At 67.0% G+C, this 19,306-nt stretch overlaps 1 protein-coding gene across 1 annotated transcript; it reads right to left on the bottom strand.

Moving 5' to 3' along the window:
* Nucleotides 1-1,779: 1,779 nt before the first annotated feature.
* Nucleotides 1,780-14,513, bottom strand: LRRC27 (leucine rich repeat containing 27). The gene is made up of 9 exons (XM_004617822.3): nucleotides 14,340-14,513; nucleotides 13,533-13,663; nucleotides 10,170-10,228; nucleotides 8,876-9,028; nucleotides 7,020-7,380; nucleotides 5,695-5,758; nucleotides 3,706-3,818; nucleotides 2,793-2,922; nucleotides 1,780-1,911 (listed from the first exon to the last, which is right to left on the bottom strand). Exons 1-9 carry the CDS (start codon nucleotides 14,511-14,513, stop codon nucleotides 1,780-1,782), a joined length of 1,317 nt encoding a protein of 438 aa, XP_004617879.3.
* Nucleotides 14,514-19,306: the final 4,793 nt, after the last annotated feature.

Genomic DNA, 19,306 nt, shown 5'->3' on the forward strand with positions numbered 1-19,306 from the left:
GTCACCGTCATATTCACCGCTGTCACTACCATACCATCATCTTCTTTAGCACCAGCACCAAAACCATCACCACCGTTCTCCACTCGCGCTGGGCCTGGCAGGAGCAACAGTCTGGGTGCAGGGCTGACGGGACAGGGGCCCCTGAGGCAGTGCTCAGGACGCAGACCGGAAAGGCCCAGCCTGATGCCCAGTCTGGGCCACACCATGGGTGAGCGGCAAGGGCAGTGCCGGTGGGGAGAGACAGACACAGGATCAAGGTGGAGCCACCACTGCAGCCACAGCAGCCCCTGGGGCTGGGCCTTGTGAACAGACCTGTGTGGATGGCTGGGGCACGGCTCAGTGGAAGCTCCACACAGCCCACCGAGGGTCTCACACACACACACACAGCCCACTGAGGGTCTCTCTCTCTCTCTCACACACACACAGACCACTGAGGGTCTCACACAGAGCCCACTGAGGGTGTCACACACACACAGCCCAGTGAGGGTCTCTCTCTCTCTCTCTCTCACACACACACACACAGACCACTGAGGGTCTCACACAGAGCCCACTGAGGGTCTCACACACACACACAGCCCACTGAGGGTCTCTCTCTCTCTCTCTCTCTCACACACACACACACACACACACAGCCCAGTGAGGGTCTCACACACACAGCCCACTGAGGGTCTCTCTCTTTCTCTCTCTCTCTCTCACACACACACAGCCCAGTGAGGGTCTCTCTCTTTCTCTCTCTCTCTCACACACACACAGCCCAGTGAAGGTCTCACACACACATAGCCCAATGAGGGTCTCTCTCTCTCTCTCTCTCTCACACACACACACACACACACAGACCACTGAGGGTCTCACACACAGCCCAGTGAGGCTCTCTCTCTCTCTCTCTCTCACACACACACACACACACACACACACAGAGCCCAGTGAGGGTTTCACACACACACACACACACCCCCACACACACACACATCCCAGTGAGGGTTTCATACACACACACACACACACACACACAGCCCAGTGAGGGTCTCTCTCTCTCTCTCTCTCTCTCTCTCTCTCTCTCTCTCTCACACACACACACACACACACAGAGCCCAGTGAGGGTTTCACACACACACACACACACACACACAGCCCAGTGAGGGTCTCTCACACATAGCTGGGGAGCTGCAGACTGTATCTGTGGGTGTGGTGTAATGAGTGCTGGGTAAGGGGGTGTCAGATTGCTGCTGTTGTTGGAGTTTTGGGCAAGAGGGTGTTGGGGTGTTAAGTATGGTGGTACTGGGTGTGTGGTGCTCGCATGTCTTGGAGGGTGGGACGGCTTCAGGGTGGCTGCACGTGCTTCCTTCAGGTGACGGTGACATCTGGTGCCCAGAGGAGGGGAACTCCTTGTGGCACAGCCAAGGACACATTGTGAGTTTTTCGGGCAGGAATGGGGGCTGCCCTCATTAGGCGAGTCAGTGCTGAAAGCCTTTGTGTGAGAGATGGCACGGACGGGCAGAGGCACAGGGGCCCAGGCGAGCAGAGGCGGGACAGGTGGGCACGGCTATGGAAGGTGGACAGGCGGGCACACCCCCTCCCATAGGCTCTGAGATGGCGCAACCCCAGGCACAGAACAGGTGGCTGTGGTCCCCTTTAATCAGCGGAGCCCGAGGCCCCGAGCAAGCCGCGGGGTGCTGGGGTCTGCTCGGGCAGTGCCCACGGGTCCGCAGGGTCGAGGACAGCCGAGCAGGGCGGGGGAGCTGGGAGCACTCCCAGCTGCTGGAGCCGCCTCCCGTTCTCCTACTTTGTGCTAAAAAATATATTCTGTGGGTGCCGCGAGAAGCTGGCGGTGAGTGTCGGGAAGGGCCGGCTCTTCTGCACGGGCGCCCCCACCTTGAGCTTCATGGCGTCCTCCTCGTGGAGCACCCCACCCTGGGGAGGAAGCGGCTGTGAACGGGAGGACTCAGCCCCCGCCTCTGCAGCAGCGCCTGCCCAGCCCCTGCTGCTCCCACAGACAGACCAGATGCACCGCACGGCCCCCACGGCCCCTCAGGCAGAGCCCCCCACCCCCAGGGGGTCCTGGCCCCCACCCCCACACTCCACGTGGGCCCGGTGCTTGGGTCCCAAATGGGTCCAAATGGGTCCAAGCTCCAGGCAAACTCTGAAGCTCCCCTCTGTGCCCCTGGGGCCACCCAGCAACGCCCGCAGCACCCTCTGGGCCACGCGGGCTGGACAGTGGCTCACGCGTGTCCCTGCTGTGTCTCGGGAGCGTGCTCTGCCCGCAGCGTGTGCTGGCCTGGCAGTGTGTGGAGGTGGCAGTGAGGCTCTGTGCTTGTCCCTGGGGGTTCCTGAGGGGCTATCTGTGGCTCCCCCTGCAGCCTGCACTCAGCCCCTTCCCTGGGGACACTGCTTTGTCCTGGCTCTCCCCTGGGGTGGCAGGACCGTCCCTGGCCCAGGGGTCTCCTGGGAGCGAGTGTCTGTGCCCCACCTGGACATGAGCCCAGATCTGAGGCTGTGGCAGGAGCACAGACAGCTCTGGGGGTAGGTGTGAGAGGAGGCACTCAGGGCATGGCTGGACTCGCCCCAAAGTGCTCCCCTCTTGCACTAGGCCACCGCTACAGCCAGTGGAAGGCATGAGGGCGCTGGGGGGCCGTGGGGGGCCCGACAGGCGGTTTGATATCCAGCCCATGTGGCCTCAGCCGCCCCCAGGTTTTGAGGGGGTTGTGGCTACTGGGGCACTGGGCACTCAGGGCTGCCCTCTGACCACCACAGGGGTCTGATTCCTGCACCCCCCCCAGCCCTGCATTGCTCACGATCTCCCAGTCCTGGGCTGCCTGGGGCACTTGCTCCAGCGTCTCAGGGTCCCGGAAGCACTTTCTCCTCTCCTGCATCCACGGCCAGCGCTGCTGCAGCCTCTCCCCACCGGGCACCTCCTGGGGCGAGCTGTGGGCAGAACCCCACCTGGGTCCAGGTGCCAGGAGGGCAGGTGAGCCCACCTGAATCGGGGTCTAGGGCAGGTGACCCCACCTGAGCCCGGGGTCTAGGGCAGGTGACCCCACCTGAGTCGGGGTCTAGGGCAGGTGACCCCACCTGAGTCGGGGTCTAGGGCAGGTGAGCCCCACCTGAGCCCGGGGTCTAGGGCAGGTGACCCCACCTGAGTCGGGGTCTAGGGCAGGTGAGCCCCACCTGAGCCCGGGGTCTAGGGCAGGTGACCCCACCTGAGCCCAGGGTCTAGGGCAGGTGAGCCCACCTGAGCCCGGGGTGCTGTGGGCAGGTGACCCCACCTGGGTCCGGGTGCCAAGAGGGCAGGTGAGCCCACCTGAGCCCAGGGTCTAGGGCAGGTGAGCCCACCTGAGTCGGGGTCTAGGGCAGGTGAGCCCACCTGAGCCCGGGGTCTAGGGCAGGTGACCCCACCTGATTCAGGGTGCTGTGGGCAGGTGACCCCACCTGAGTCGGGGTCTAGGGCAGATGACCCCACCTGAGTCGGGGTGCTGTGGGCAGGTGCCAGGTATCACCCACCTGAGTCTGGGTGCCGTGGACCCTGAGCCCCCCTGAGCACAGCCCTGCTGGAGTCCCGGGGGAGCTTCTCCCCGCAGAAGCCCCTGGTGTTTTGAGGGTACCAGGGCACCACCCAGATCCTGCAGCCCTAAGTACCCGTCTCCACCTGCTCCTGCAGGTCACATGCCGGTCAGGGGTCGGGGCCCCTGCGCGGCCTCGTGCGCTGACCTGATTCCCACGCATGTGCGCAGCGCCTGGCGTGTGCTGGCCCTCCAGGGACCGCAGCTCACGATGCTCTCGGGGCCCGGAAGACCCCTGGCAGGGGGGACCTTGGTTGGCACCTGCGGGTGGCAGATCTCAGGGAAAGCAGAGCCTGTACCCCAGCACGACCGCCGCGCTCCAGGCTGGGCGGGAAGCACAGCGTCCTGGGCAGCGGGCGTGTCCACACTCTGCCGTGCTGCTGTGTGTGGGCACGCGGCAAGGAAGGGCCCCATGGGAGCCCCGGGACACCGCCCTGCTCGAGCTGAGCGGCCCAGAAGACTGCGGAGTATGTCCAGGAGGACCAAGACTCGGAAAACGCAGGCGACCCGGGACCCAAGATCATGGCGTGCCGCGCCCTTCCCACCCTCCCACACAGCCTGTGGGGGACCCGGTCCAGCCCGCGGGGGACCCGGCCCAGCCCACACAGCCAGAGACCCCAGTATCGCCCACTGTGGACCCGGCATGGCCTAGCGGCCCCTTTAGGGTCTGTGCGGCAGCGCCAGCAGCAAACACCCCGGTGCCGTGTGGGTCCAGGCGGGGCAGGATTGGCCTGTGTGGCAGCTGCCCAGAGTCACGGCAGAGCATCGAGCAGCACGAGCTGCCCGGGCAGCACCACGGCTCTCCTGAACCCCACACCCCTCCCCCGCACCCTGTGCCTCTCCCCGCCTCTCCCCTGCCCCACCTGCCTCCCTTCCAGAGCCTCCTTTCCTCCCTCCCTCCCCACGCCCCTCCCTCCCGGCCATGGAAGGAGTCTGGGGTCTTCAGGGAGGAGTCTGGAACCAGGGAGGTGTCTTGGATCAGGGAGGAGCTGGAGGTCAGGGAGGACTCTGGGTGGGGAGGAGTCCGGGTAGAGGACTCGGGTAGGGAGGAGTCAGTGGGGAGCACTCTGTGTAGGAGGTGTCTAGGAGGGAGGAGTCTGGGTAGAGAGAACTCGGGTAGGGAGCACTCAGGAGTAGTTGTTGAGGTGTCTGGGTAGGGAGGACTCGGGTAGGGAGGAGTCAGTGGGGAGCACTCTGGGTAGGAGGCATCTAGGAGGGAGGAGTCTGGGTAGAGAGAACTCGGGTAGGGAGCACTCAGGAGTAGTTGTTGAGGAGTCTGGGTAGGGAGGACTCGGGTAGGGAGGAGTCAGTGGGGAGCACTCTGGGTAGGAGGCGTCTAGGAGGGAGGAGTCTGGGTAGAGAGAACTCGGGTGGGGAGCACTCAGGAGTAGTTGTTGAGTCTGGGTAGGGAGGACTTGGGTGGGGAGGAGTCTGGGTGGGGAGGAGGTGGTGGGGCGGGGAGGGCTGGGCAGGGCTGGGTCCCTCCCCTCGGTGCTCCTTAGCCCACACTACGGCCAGTGCAGTCCAGTGTGGAGCCGCGGGCTGGGCGTCCGGGCAGGCGGAGGGGGCCAGGCCACGGGGGAGCCAAGCGAAGCGGAGTGTAGAGCCTAGTGGACATGCCCAGCAGGCCCCGGGCACAGGCTCCTGCGCTGTCCCCAGCCCCCGCAGCGGCCCCTGGCTGTGCCCCTGAGGGCCTGGGAACCGCCTGTGCCACCCCTGAGCACTGAAGCCGAGAGCTGTGGGAGCAGCACGGGTCCCCAGAAACAGCCCGGAGTCGGGTCCAGGCCCTGGTCAGTTGCTCCCACGTCACAGGGACCGGGGCCACTGGCGCCCCTGCAGAGACCAGCCCCACGAGGGGACCCCGCGGCGGGACAGGAGGGGACCCTGTGGGACCCCGGTGGCCAGAGCGACAGCACGGAGCAGCCGGGCAGGTCCCCTGGGCCCCGGGAGCAGCACCCTGAGCGCTAAGTTCCAGGGTGAGCCGGGGCGGGCCTGTCCAGCACCGAGCATGGCAGGGGAAGGAGGCACCCACTCCCAGCCCGGGGGTCCAGGCCACGGCAGGCAGAAGGCCGGACTCTGCAGGCCCTGCCCCAGGACCAGTGTGTCGGCCCGCAGGAGAGGGCCCGGCACCCCTTACCGGGCTGCGGTGCTGGGGCGGGAGGGCCCGGGACTCCGCCTTCCTCTGCGGCGCCTGCTTCTCCCTGGGGAACAGGCCCCAGTCACGCTGACGACCCAGCTCCTGCCCTCGGCCGGCCACCCCCGCCCTGGCCGCCTTGAAGCCCTCGGCCCTGCCCGTCGCCAGCACGGCCCAGGAGTCCCCCGGAGTGCTCGCAGGGCAGTGCCCACGGTCGCCACGGCGCACGGCTCCCTGGTGGCTGACTTCCTGTGGGCTCACCAGGGGGAGCACCACGCCTCCCGGTCACGCCCCGCACACGCCCCTGCGGCCACCTCTGCGGTGCCCAGCAGCCCACCGGCCTACCCCGTGCCAGCCCATGGCTGCCCTGAGGCTGGACAGCAGCTGGGGCACTCCCATGACCTAGAACCCCGCTGAGGACACTTTGGGGGGTAGGTGGTCACTGAGGCTGCCCTGTCCATCGGGCCCTCTGCCCCTCAGCCTGCTGTGCCGCAGTGTGCCCCAGGCTCTGGGGACTCACAGATCTGACACAGGCCTGGCCCGGGGCTCAGGGTGGTCTGTCCCGGGGGGGGGCTCAGTGCGGAGCAGTCCTCAAGGGAGGCCCAGGGGAATGGGGCTGGGAGGTGCAGGGAGACCCCCACCCCTCTGCCCTGTCATGGCGCTGGGGGCCCCACAGGCCAACCCTTACTAGGAAGGGACACGTGTGGGGACACGGGGCTGGGGTCCTGGCCAGGAAGCCACTCAGTGCCCAGGGCTGGCTGGGAAGGGGCCGTCCACTGAGTCAGAAGGCAGAAAGCAGGGGGGGGGGCTGGGCCATGCCCCCAGGACCCGCACCTCCGGTTCCCACATCACTGCTAGGCCACACCGGCTGAGAAGGGGTCCTGAGGGGCTCGGGGCAGTGGTGGGATGGACAAGGCCGTGGCCTGTGCACACCCCCAGGCTGCCCGCTGAGGGGGTGCGGGCGGGGGCAGGGCCCCTGGGCAGCCACCTCGGCGCTGCTCCGCCTGCAGCTGGGGCCCCGCACACCCCGGGCTCAGCCCCACACTCTGGCCTGCTAGGACCCGGCTGTGCCAGGGCGTCAGCTGCCCTGCCCGCGACCCCCCGCCACCCGCCGTGGCCCCAACACCATGCCCCGCTCCGCCCTCTGCCCGCCATCCCACCCTCCTCGGCACTCACACCACACCCCCACTCGGTGGCTAAGGCCTCCACACGAGCCGCGCACACGTGTGCACACGCACAGGCCCGCCCCGGGGGCAGCAGCGCGGGGACATCCCGAGCTCCCGTGACGTGGCGCCGGGCGTGGCGGTGCGCCCTCTCGCCTCCCTTACCCGAGGAGGGGCGCGGGGTCCGGGCTCGGCTCCCTGGAGCGCAGGGCTGCCTGGAGGCGGGGCGGCAGCTCCGTGGCCAGGAGCCGCCCGCGCGGTGCCCCCGCCTGCTGGTTCTGCACGATCTCCTGCCTCACCTTCCAGAAGCGCCTGATCTCCGCCGTGATCGGCCACGGGCCCGGGCGGCTGGCGGAGGCCCGGAGCCCGCGCGGGCCCTGCCCGTCCACAGGCGGGAGGGGGTCGCCCTTCTCTCTGGGCGCGGGGGGCTGCAGCCCCTTGTCCCCCCGACTCCGCTCACGCTCCCCAGAGCGGTTCCGGCTCAGCAGGGGATCCGCCATCGCCCAGAGCCGGGTGCTTTGATTCGCTGTGGAAATCAAACCCCACGTAAGGTTGGCAGTAGACACGCCCCACAGCAAACGGGCCTGAGTGCACACTGCAGAGGTTATGTCTGGTGGGCGTGTGACGCGTGGCGTGAGAATGTGTGTGGGACGTGAGTGCGTGTGAGTGTGTAGGTGTGGGACATGAGTGAGTGTGAGAATGTGTGTGGGACATGAGTGCATGTGTGTGTGTAGGTGTGGGACATGAGCGCATGTGAGTGTGTGGGTGTGGGGCATGAGTGCGTGTGAGCGTGTGGGTGTGGGACATGAGTGAGTGTGAGAGTGTGTGTGGGACGTGAGTGTGAGCGTGCGGGTGTGGGACATGAGTGTGTGTGAGCGTGTGGGTGTGGGACGTGTGAGCGTGCGGGTGTGGGATGTGAGCGTGTGGGCGTGTGGGTGTGGTACGTGAGTATGTGTGAGCATGTGGGTGTGGGATGTGCGTGCGTGTGAGCGTGTGGGTGTGGGACGTGAGTGCGTGTGAGAGTGTGTGGGATGTGAGTGCATGTGAGCGTGTGGGTGTGGGATGCATGTTCGTGTGAGAATGTGTCTATGCCGAGATGATGTGTGTGCATGTGTGTGGGCTGTGTGTCTGAGGTGTACGTGATGGGCTGTGTGATGCTGCACCCACTGGCCGTCTGCCTGCACCCACAGCCCCCTGTGCCAGGGTCTGCAGCTGTGCCCGGGGGTGCCCCGCTGTGCCCATTCCCACCACTGTTGGCCTCCCCCAACGCCACACTCCTCCTCTCTCGCTCCTGGTCACCGGGGAGAGATGGGCGGGGTCCCATTCCTCCAGTGGTTTTTGTCCTGGGCCCGTGGAGTGTTGGGGTGCAGACAGCCGGCTGGCAGGCCTGGGGCGCCCACAGCCAGCACCCACCTGGGCCGTGCCAGCAGGAGCCTGCCAGGCTATGGGCACAGGCTGCCCAGGAGCGGAGCTGCTCTGAGTCACGCCCTGGCAGTGTCCAGCAGCCACAGGTCACGCGTGAAAATGCACCTGCCAAAGCCGTTCCCCTCCAGCTTGGCCCTTCCTGAACCCGGGGCCGGGGAGGGCGCAGGGGTGGGCCAGGAAGCGCTGCGGGACACTGTCACGGGTCCGGCTGGGCGGGCACCTAGGCTCGAGCTGGGGGCTGGGGGCCGAGCAGGACCCAGTGGGCCCCGCAGGAGACCCCTCTCTCCTGAGCCCTGTCGGGTGGGAAGACGCTGCTGCCCGGGGCCCGTCACAGCAGCTGGGGCTGCGGCTGCGTCCCCCAGGGGCCCTGGCCCAAGCTGAGAGCAGTCCTGTGTCTGGGGGGAAAAGGGCCGGGGGGCCCAGGCCCCACACCCCTGCCTGGCCTCTCCCTCGGGGCCCTCCTCCCCAGGGCAACGGGCAACGGTGCCTCACCGAACTGACCCAATTCCCTGACTCGGGGCCTGTGCAGGGGGTCCGGCCTGGACACAGCAAGGCCCCTCCCCTCGACCCCCACACGCCAGCCCTCCCCCGCACACCTGGTGGGGGCCGCAGGGGGCGGCGGGGACCGCCCTGGGCGCAGGAGCGCAGGAAGTGCAGGACGGCGGCCGGGCCCCTCTGCAGGACGAGCTCGGGCGGGAACTCCAGGGGGCAGAGCCTCAGGTTCAGGGACTTCAGGGTCCTCACGTTCCCTGCAGGACAGCGGGGTCCTGCCCTCACGGCCCGCTCCGCCCACTGCCCGCGGCTCGACGGCGAGAGCCGGGGCACCACGCAGGAGGGCGAGTGTTGCGCCCGGGAAAGGCCCGAAGATGCGTCTCTCCCGGCCGGGCACGGGCTCCGCCCCCCGAGCCCCCCCCACCCCCCAGCGTCAGGGCGGCCCTGCAGGCCGAGGCCTGGCAGCGGGGAGGCAGCACAGCCCGGGGCTCTGCCAGGCACGGGCGGCAGCGTCCAGCCATCTGGGAGGGACCCAGGGCCAGGCCAGGAGGGAAGAGAGTGGCCTCCGGCGCCCCCTGCAGGCCTGTCTGGGAACAGCCCCTGCAGCCCAGCACGGCCTCGGGGAGCCGCGTCCTGCTGCAGTCCCCAGGGACACGCGGGGCCGCCCTGCAGTGCAGCCGCTCGCGCACACGGGCAGGGCCCTGAGGGGCAGGGGGCGAGGGGGCGAGGCTGCTGGGGCGCAGGAAGCCCAAGGCCTGGGGCGCGGGCACGTGGGGGGCCCAGGCGAGGACAAGCACCAGCCACACTCAGGCCTGGGGACGGTGTCCATGGACACGGCCCTCCACGGCCCCCGTGCGGACTGGCCCTGGGCCTGAGCCAAGGGGAGAGACCACCTTTGGGCCCAGCCGGCCTGGAGCCCGGAGGACTCCAGGGCATTGCCAGCAGCGGCTGGTCCTCCTGCCTCTCCCTCCTCCCCTCCCTCCTCCCCTCCCTCCTCCCCACCTCCCCCCCCCACGACTGTGGACATGAACAAGAACCAGGCCGGCAGCATGGTTGATGAGCCCGGGACAGCGCTGAGTGACGGGGCAAGTGACAAACACAGCTGGTGCAACTCCAGTAGAGCCGTGGGCGTCCCTCGTGCCCAGGGACACGGGTGGGTCCACCGGAAACGAGCTGTGACACCCAGACAAAGTGTTTCCAGGGCAAGGAGGGGGTGTGGGCCGGGCTTGCGGCGCTGGGAGTGGTGCCCGCCCTGAGCCCCGGCCTGGCCGTTCCTGTCCCATGCTCGCGGCGTGTGTGGCCCACGCCGTGAGTCGGACACGGGCGCCCGCGGGAAGCGTGTCGCAGAGCAGGGCCAGCGCGTCTCCAGCCCCGGGCCCCGCGTGGGGCGCCACTCACCCAGCTCCAGCGGCAGGGCCCTGATGGGGTTGTTCTCCAGGAGCAGGGTCCTCAGGTGCCTGCGGACAAGACGGGGCCGAGGGCAGGGCGGGGGGCCGGCCGCCTGCACCAGTGCCTCACCCCCGATTCCCCCTGGGGTCAGACACGCCCCCGCCCCGGGCGGTCAGCTCGGCCCAGCTTCTCCACCCGGGCCTGGGGGAGGCAGCCTCACGTCCAGGGCAGGCCCGGCCCCAGCCCCGGGTGTCCAGCACCAGGCCCCATGTTCTCCGGGCAGCAGGTGGGCACTGTCTGGGCAGGGAGAGGAGCAGCGGCTAAGGGCGACTGTGTGGTCTGAGCACCCGGGGCCAAGGGGAGGAATAGGACCGGGGGTGACCCTGCCGGCCACGCCAGCACGTCTGTTCTCAAAGGAGCCGCCTCGCTCCCCAGCCAAGACCAGCAGGCCCCGTTCCAGGCAGGACACGCAGCAGGAGACCTCAGTGCTCAGGTTCCTTGGGCCCCTCTGCCCCACGCCCGCCCGCCTCGGCCAGGCCCTGACCACCCCCCAACACCTGCCCGCAGAGCTGGGGGATTCTCAAGCCCATGGCAAGCACAGACTTCAGGGTGTGGTCAGGGGCCAGGTCAGGGCCTTGACAGGGGCCACTTTGCTCTGTGTCCTGCCTTAGCCCAGCTGGCGCTTGGAGGCACCGGGCACCCCCTGCAAGCCTGGCAGTGCCCCCTCAGCCTCCTTTGTTCAGATGGCACAGAGGTGCCAAGACGGGGCTGTAGGATGTGTGGGCAGGGGGCCACTGGCCTGGGTCCCCCGCAACGTAGGGGGTTAAAATACGCCCCCGAGAGGAGGCAGGACACAGCAGGCCCCAGGCGCCTCCCGGGCCTGGCCGGTCGTCCCCAGCGCTGTTCTGCAGGAAACGCGTCCACACACCGTGTCCGGGCAGCAGAGGCTGCAGGACGACGGAGCCCCCTGGTCTTTGCAAAGCCCAAGCCTGGCCGCGGCCTGCTCTGGCCTCCTGCTTCCAGAGTGACCGGCGGTGCCTCGGCACAGCAGGCCGGCTGCTCCACACCGCGGGATGTACGGAGACCTGGGTTTGCGGTGGGGGGGGCGCCTCCGAGTGGTGCCAGGGGCCACTCCCCGTGTGGCTCTCGGGGGTTCCTCCTGGCCCAGGCTGGCCGCAGCCCCCGCCCCTCCGGAGAGGACACTGTTTCCGCATGGGTTTCGCGAGGTTCTTCTCCAAGTTTAAGCCTCTTAATAAGCCTGTAATTACTTAAAATTTCTAATTAAGATGTTTCAGCTCTCCAGCGAGCGGGGCTGATCTTAATGATACAATGCGTTAAAAACCACATGCAAAATTATATTTTAAACATTAAGCAGCTGGTGGTTTTGACTGGCAAAATCAGAGCCACAAGCTTTGAGAGCTGTGCATGCGTTTTAGAAACGAGAACCAGAGCTCCTGGGAGCTTAGTCCGGCCTCGCGCTCTGAGGAGCCGCTGCGTGCCAGGCTCAGTGTGGCCCAGGCCAGACTACGGACAAGAGCACTGACCGGCACTGGGCACGAGAAGCCCCGAATCAGCCGGCACCTGGGGCTGTGGGTCGTGGACTCCTGCACCAGGGAGCCGGCGGTGCCGGTGTGTTGCGGTGGTCCGGTGGTGCTGGTGCCGTGGTGGGCGTGCGGGCAGTTGGACGCGTATGGGTGTTGTTGGCAGAGGTGCGGGTGGCGCTGGTGGCGGTCTCACACTGGTGCAATTGGCACTGCTGGTGGTATTAGAGGCGGGACTGGAGTCAGCAGTGCTGGCGGGAGTGTGTGGCTGTGGTGCAGCGGAAGTGCGGGGTGTCAGCTATGTTAGTGTTGGCGGGAGTGTGTGGCTGTGGTGCAGTGGCAGTGCGGGGTGTCGGCTATGTTAGTGCTGGCGGGAGTGTGTGGCTGTGGTGCAGTGGCAGTGCGGGGTGTCGGCTATGTTAGTGCTGGCGGGAGTGTGTGGCTGTGGTGCAGCGGAAGTGCGGGGTGTCAGCTATGTTAGTGTTGGCGGGAGTGTGTGGTTGTGGTGCAGTGGCAGTGCGGGTGTCGGCTATGTTAGTGCTGGCGGGAGTGTGTGGCTATGGTACAGCAGCAGTGCGGGGTGTCGGCTATGTTAGTGGTAGTGGCGGCAGAGAGGTGCTTGTGTTGGTGGTGTTGGCAGTTGGGCTGGTGATGGTGTTACTGTGGTGGTGGTGCTGGTACTGTGTTCTTGGCAATGGTGTTGGTGGTCGTGGCTGTGTCATGGGGAATGGGGGATGTGCAGGGGGTACACAGTGGGCAGCAGTGAACAGCTGCTGGCAGTGGTGGCCGTACCCGCGCTGCTGCTGTGACTCTACAAGAGGGTTGTGCGGTTGGTGTTGGCCCTGTTAGTGACAGCCGAGTGGTTGCTGCAGCTATTGTGGTGGTCGTGTGGCTGGTGCTGGCTATCTTCGTGGTGCTGGTGTTGGCTGAGGGGCTGGAGTGACCCTGCCGTGGTTGTGTGGCTGATGTTGCTCATGGTGTCACTCCTGTGGTGGTGGTGTAGTTGGCGTTGGTCATGTTAGTGGTGATGGTGGCTGGGCAGTGTCCTGCCAGGCCAGGGCTACTCTTCTAGACCAACACCAGGCCAGTGTCTGCTCTGCGGACCCGTAGCCTCTGGAAACTGCCCACTCAGGTGAGCACCAACACGGGCAGGCTGCTGGGTGGCAGAGCCAAAGACACACCCCCGCGGTGTCCCTCCCTGCTGCCTGAGCCAGCCCCTCTCGGGCACTCTCAGCGGGGGCCCTGCCACTCAGCACCAGCCGAGACCAGCAGCTCTGGCAGTTCTGCTCGGGCTCCCGGCCACCCCCGTGCAGGTTCCGAGACAGGCCCCGTGTCCAGGCTGCCCCCCGCCCGGCAGGAAAGGAGAGCAGCTGCCCTCTCCTCACGGTGAGAGTCAGGGCTGCCCAGTGGGAGCAGGCGGGCAGGGGCGGGCTGCGTGGCCCTCCCAGAGGCTGCCACGGGGACTCACTGCTCAGCTGCCGGCGAGGGACCGGGGGGTGGGGGGAGAAGGGTGAGGCCACACCAGGGCCCAGAAGCCAGTGGGCGCTTGGCCGGCCCCGGGCAGGGTGGCAGGAGAACCAGCTCCCGCGTCCAGCTTTCCGGCAGGAGAGGAACGGCGCCCCAGCTGGTGTCCCCGGGGCCGGTGCTCGACAGGCAGGCGCGGCCGGGGCACCGCCTGCAGCAGAGGCTGTGCACTCAGTGGCACTGCCGTCCGCGGCAGCGATGGTGGCGGGGGCTGCCCCACCGCTGCCCCTCCTGGCCGCTCCACAAACCCATTCCAAGCCCTGTCGCAGGTGCGCCCCGAGCAGGGCAGGGGGTGCCGGCACCCTACCTGTGAGCGCCGATGCCAGGGGGCAGTGCCCGGATCCGGTTGAAGCGCAGGTCCAGCCAGACCAGCACGGGCAGCAGCTGGAAGAAGTCCTTAGGGAGGGCGCACAGGACGTTCCTCTGAAGATGCAGCTGCTTCCGGGGGAGAAACAGCCCGTCACACGGCCTCGCCCAGCTCCGAAATGCCCCGCGTGATCGGGAGGAGAAACCGGGCACAGTCCAGCCCACGGGAAGGAGCCCGTGCCGCCCCCGGAGGGCACCGTGGCTGGCCACAGGCCTGGGGAGACGCCCAGGAGCACAGCGCAGGCAGACGTGTGTTCCGAGTGTCCCGGCAGCCCGGACACGGGCTGTGATGACCCGGGGGAAACGCAGCTGCAGGAACGCTGACGAGACTCGGGCACCCAGGGGACGCCCAGGGCGGCCGGGGCCACGCTCGGCAGAGCTCGGCCCACCCGGCACGTGCAGCTCACCAGGGCCTCACTGGGCGGTGCTGGGCGTCATGTGGGCGGGGGTCGATGCTGGCCCGCGCAGACCCTCCAGCACACAGGCCTGGCCACGCAGACGTGACCGCGGGCCCCAGGACGGAGCTGGCTGGTGCGGGGCTGTGTGGCCAGAGGCAGCGGGGCGGGGGCCCTTGGGGTGAGCCTCTCTGGGTGGAAGGACGATGCCCCCACCTCCGTGACCGCCTAGAGCCACCCCGACTCTCAGTCCACGTGCCTCTGGCCTGTGGGTGAGCAGCTCAGGAGGCACCGTGGGTGACCTGGCCCCGGCACCCGCGACCGCGCACGCGGGTGCAGGACACACCACGTACTTTGAGGTTGAAGCCTTGGAAGATGTTTTTCAAGTGGTGCAGCCCTCTCTGGCTCAGGTCTAAGGTCGGGGAGGAAGGCGTCACGGCCCCCCTCTCGTCCCGGGGGGCACGAGGCCTGCTCCCCTCGCCACCAGCCAGGTTCTCCAGGTCGGCGGCCCTGGGGCCAGCCGCCATCTGTCGCCCAGGGAGTGCAGGGTCACGCCCAGCTCATCTGGGGCCCGGCCCACCTGCGGGCAGTGAGGAAGCAAAGCATCAGCACCCGCAACCTCAGCAGCACCACACCTGCACCTGTACGCGCACCCACCCCGCACTGCATCACACCCCACCACACCCGCACCCACCCCGCACTGCATCACACCCCACCACACCCACACCCGCACACCACCCACACCCACACCCACAGCCACACACCACCCACACCCACACCCGCACCCACACACCACCCACACCCACACCCTCATCTACACCCACACCCGCACCCATACCCACACCCACACCCACCCCGCACTGCATCACACCCCACCACACCCGCACCCACACACCACCCACACCCGCACCCGCACCCACACACCACACACACCCACACCCACACCTGCACTGCATCACACCCCACCCACTCCTGCACCCACCCACACCCACACCGGCACCCGCACCCACACCCTCATCCACACCCACACCCACACCCACACCCTCATCCACACCAACACCCGCACCCTCACCCACACCCGCACCCACACCCGCACCCATACCCACACAACACTCACACCCACACCCACACCCACACCCTCACCCACACCCGCACCCACACCCGCACCCATACCCACACCACACCCACACTCACAGCCACACCCACCCCTGCACCCACACCCACACCCTCATCCACACCCACACCCACACCTGCACCCACACTCACACCCACACCCTCATCCACACCCACACGCACACCCACACCCACACCCCACCTACACCCACACCCACACCCGCACCCACACCCACACCACAACCACACCCACAACCTCATCCACACCCACACCCACCCCTGCACCCACACCCGCACCCACACCCCACCCACATCCACACCCGCACCCACACACCACACACACCCACACCCACACCAACACCCGCACCCTCACCCACACCCGCACCCACACCCCACCCACACCCACACCCACAGCTACACACACTGACACTTCCCTGGGGCCCGGAGCGACAGGGCTGCTCCAGAGCTGCCATTTCAGTGACCGGTTGACAAGTTGTAAAACCGGACAGAAACAGCAGAGGGGCGCTCTGTCCCCACACCCCCCTCCCGCCCTGCTGTCCTGTAGCAACAAGGACCAGGATGGCTGGGGGGGGGGGCACAGGTGGGGTCTCCAGCACTCCCAGGCGTGACCAGCCCCTGGAGTGGGCTCTTAGCATTCCCAGCTCCCGGTCACACACCCCGGGGATGAGGGGGCGCTTGGTTCCAGTAGCTGCGCAGTTAGTGCTGTGGGTCCCCAGGTCTAGCTGGAAATGTGTGATAAACTAGAACCTTGAATTCTAGTCATTTGGCATGAAGTTAAACACAAAACTAGAAGTGCTGCTCCCTAACACCGGTGACATGAACCTACACCCCGAGTCTGCTGTGACGGATCCGCACAGCCAGAACCTGGGCAGACGATCAGACCCTGGGCCCTGGGAGACGGGCTGAGCCCTGGGCCCTGGGAGACGGGCTGAGCCCTGGGCCCTGGGAGACGGGCTGAGCCCTGGGCCCTGGGAGACGGGCCTGAGCCCTGGGCCCTGGGAGACGGCCTGCGGGTGCTCCCACCTCCATGGCTGATGATCTCCGGCTGCAGGACTCTCTGCATCTGAGCTCACCCCCAACTCCACCCATGAACCCCGTTCCTGTCAGCTGGCAGAAGGGCACTGGGGAGCTGGTGGGTGAGGCTTTGTATTGGAAATATCACTGGGCAAACTTAATGGAAATTCAAATGGAAAACGTTTTAACATTCTCAGACTCAGAAAAATCTCAGCCAATGAAATCGCTCTTTGGGGCTCCGGGAACAAGTCTGGCGAAGGCAGCTGCTGCGGGCAGGCCGTGAGCTCGGCGGGGGGCCGGAGCCCCTGCCTCCTCCAGAGCCTGCAGACTGCCCACTCCCCACTGGACTGAGTCCCCCAGGCCCCGCCCCGGCGCAGAGCCCCTCCCAGAGGAGGGAACAACCAGCCGACTCACGGAGGACACCACCTCCCTGGGGATGGCCCAGGCTCTGCCCGCAGGGGCCGACTCCTCCCAGCACTGTGGGGACAACTTCCAAGTCAGGAGCAGTCCCCGAGCTCCAGCTGTGTCCCCTGAACCCCGTCACTCTGCGTTCGTTAGGAGACCTGGCTTTCCTCATGTCTCGGACCAGCAAGGCGGGTCTGAGATCAGCTGGGGCCTGTCCAGGGTCAGCAGCCAGCCCCGTCTGGGTGCTCTCTCCCCCGGACGCGGGGGACCCGACGGGGACTTCCACCTGACCTACTGCTGCACCCGCCCAGGAAAACACTGACTGAGGGGGACCTCAGGGTTGTTGGGGCTCCCAGCGTGCCTCAGTTTCCCCGGAGGTCACATTCTAGGGGTGAGGCCATGGGATGGGGGCGCTGTCTTTCTTCTGCTGCTGCCCACCCTTGGCCCCTAAAGCTGAGACCCCTCATCTTTTGGAGACCCCCTCCTGGCCCCCGCCAAAAGGAGCAACTCCCTTTTAGAGCAGCTCCCCAGACCCCCAGTACCCTCCACGGAAGCTCTCATTCCTGGGCGCTCACCTGTGATCACCGCCCCCAGCTGCCTTCCCCCTCTGGCGCCTGCTCCCCTACTGCGCCCCTCACCTGAGCCCCCACCCGTGCCCCTCACCTGCATGCCTCACCCGTACCCTCACCTGTGCCCTTCATCTGCGTCCCCCACCAGCGCGCCACCTGGTGCCCCTCTCCTGCGCCCCTCACCAGTGACGCCCTCCCTGCGCTCCTACCGCCGCCCCTCCTAAGCGCCCTTGCTGGACCAGGGGCACGCAGCCCAACAAAGGAGGCGGGGGCCACGCGGTCGCCCTGGAGACGCGGACGGAGGCCGGGAAGGGAGGCGGGGCGCGCATGGGGCGGCCTGGGGGGCCTGAGCGGCGCGGGCGTCCGGGTCGCGGCCTGTCCAGTCCGGGGACCGGCCGCGCAGCGCGCAGGAGGGAAAGCGAGACCCCCTCGCGGGAGACGGCCTGGAAGCCCACGCGGGCACGACAGTGACAAATGAGGCGCCCGCAGCAGTGAGCGCGCCGGGCAAAGGCGGAGCAAGGCCGCGGAAAGCGGGTCAGGACTGTCCGCAGAGCACAGTGGAGAGACAGGGGCGCGGTGCCGGCACCCCAGCCGCCGGTGCTCAGACCCGGGGCACAGTGACCATCCCGCGCGTCCCGCACAGCACCGGACAGCAGGCTGGAGCGGGCAGCACGGGCTGTCCCTGCCCTGAGGGTGCTCCGGCCCGCACGGCCCCTGCGGCAGCTCTAAGGACACTTCCGACGTCCTGGGGAAGTTGACTCCTCTGGAGAGTGCTCCTGGCTCCGCACTGTCCCACGGGTCACTCCAGGGAGTGCTGTCTGCTCTGGCTGGGGACTTCCTTTTTTCATGGTTTGTTTCTATGCTTACAGTCTCTTTCCCTATTTTATTGTCTCCAGGCTTTGTTCTCCTTCAGACTTCTCAGAGGTATGCCCTTGATCCACCAGGACACGTGACCACTTGTTTCAAAGTCCTGCCCCTTTGCTGCCACCACCTGGCCCCTTGCCCACCTGCTGCAGACTGGCTGCCTGTCCCCCGGGTGGCGGCCTCTGAAGTGTGCGGGCCTCTGAGCATGCCCTGCATCGGGCCTCCTGGCCCCTCGGAGCCGCAGCACTGGCCACCTCTGCAGCCCCCACCCCAGCCTCTGCTCACTGCTGCAAGAACTGATTTTCCCAGCCTCCTGCCCTCAGGGAGCCAGGATGGGGCAGCTGGACTTCAGGGGACAGGCGCCTGGTCCCCAGAGCCTGCAGGCCCGAGTCTGGTCTGTTTCTTCCCTGGTCTCTGCAGGTGCTTTTCTTCCCAACGTTGTGAGAAGCTGCGGCTGTGGCCGGGTTGCAGGGAGGCTGGGCGGGGCCTGGGGCACCAACTGCGCCGAGGAACCTGCTTCTCCAACAGGCCAGTGAAGGCAGGGCCGAGGCTGGTCCGCATCACTCGGACAGCCCAGGGCTCCCAGAGGCCCAGTGAGCGTGAGCCGGACTCCCACACACCAACCCGCTGTCACTCACTGTCAGGTGTTGGAGATGTTTGCATCTGCTGGGGGCCAAAGAGGTAGAGCACTTGCCTTGCATGTGGTCTCTGAGCACTGCCAGCCCGAGCACTGCCAGAGCCTGGAGTAAGCCCCGAGCACTGCCTGGTGTGGCCCCGAAGGCGATAAAGCAGCAGCCGAGATGCAGGGTTCCTTCCCAAGATGGCCCATGACGGGAAGAGAGGCTGCACCCCACGCAGGCCAGGGCCTCGGGGCCATGCCGCACGCCCAACCCCCAATCAGAGCATGGACCACCCATGAGCGGGACCGGGTGTCCGAGTAGCCCCCAGGCCTTGGGGGTCAGAGGAATGGGGAGGCGGACCAGGACAGCGCACGTGGAGCAAAGCGTCAGAGAAGGAAGCGCCTTCGCCGCAGGAGCGGAGTCCTGCGTGGTCCCAGAGCAGCTGGATTTTCCGGGTTTTCCCGCGTAACTCCGCCCCTTGCACCTGGTTGGCTACCGATGATGCTAGAGACCTATGCAAATAAGGGCTTGTAAAACAACCAATCGGGAAGCGTACGGAAACCAGGAACAACCAATGGCAGGTCTTGTCTGGCGGCCACGCCCCGTTTCCGCTGAAGGACTGGCCGGTACTGGGAATTGGGGGACTTTGCTCTCCCCCAGTTGTCCCCTGTGTCCCTCACACCGCCCCCCTCCGCGTGTGGTCCTTGCAGGGGT

This window comes from Sorex araneus, chromosome 11, assembly GCF_027595985.1.
Source record: "Sorex araneus isolate mSorAra2 chromosome 11, mSorAra2.pri, whole genome shotgun sequence".
Taxonomy (NCBI): domain Eukaryota; kingdom Metazoa; phylum Chordata; class Mammalia; order Eulipotyphla; family Soricidae; genus Sorex; species Sorex araneus.

Bases quoted from the DNA above. Each gene is read 5' to 3' on its own strand.
- LRRC27 (XM_004617822.3), bottom strand. From the start codon at position 14,513: ATGGCGGCTGGCCCCAGGGCCGCCGACCTGGAGAACCTGGCTGGTGGC. The intron at 7,381-8,875 runs GTGTGCGGGGGA...TGATTTCCACAG, and splicing joins CCCCCTGCGGCCCCCACCAG to CGAATCAAAGCACCCGGCTC. The intron at 1,912-2,792 runs GTGAGCAATGCA...CTTCCTCCCCAG, and splicing joins CAGCCCAGGACTGGGAGATC to GGTGGGGTGCTCCACGAGGA.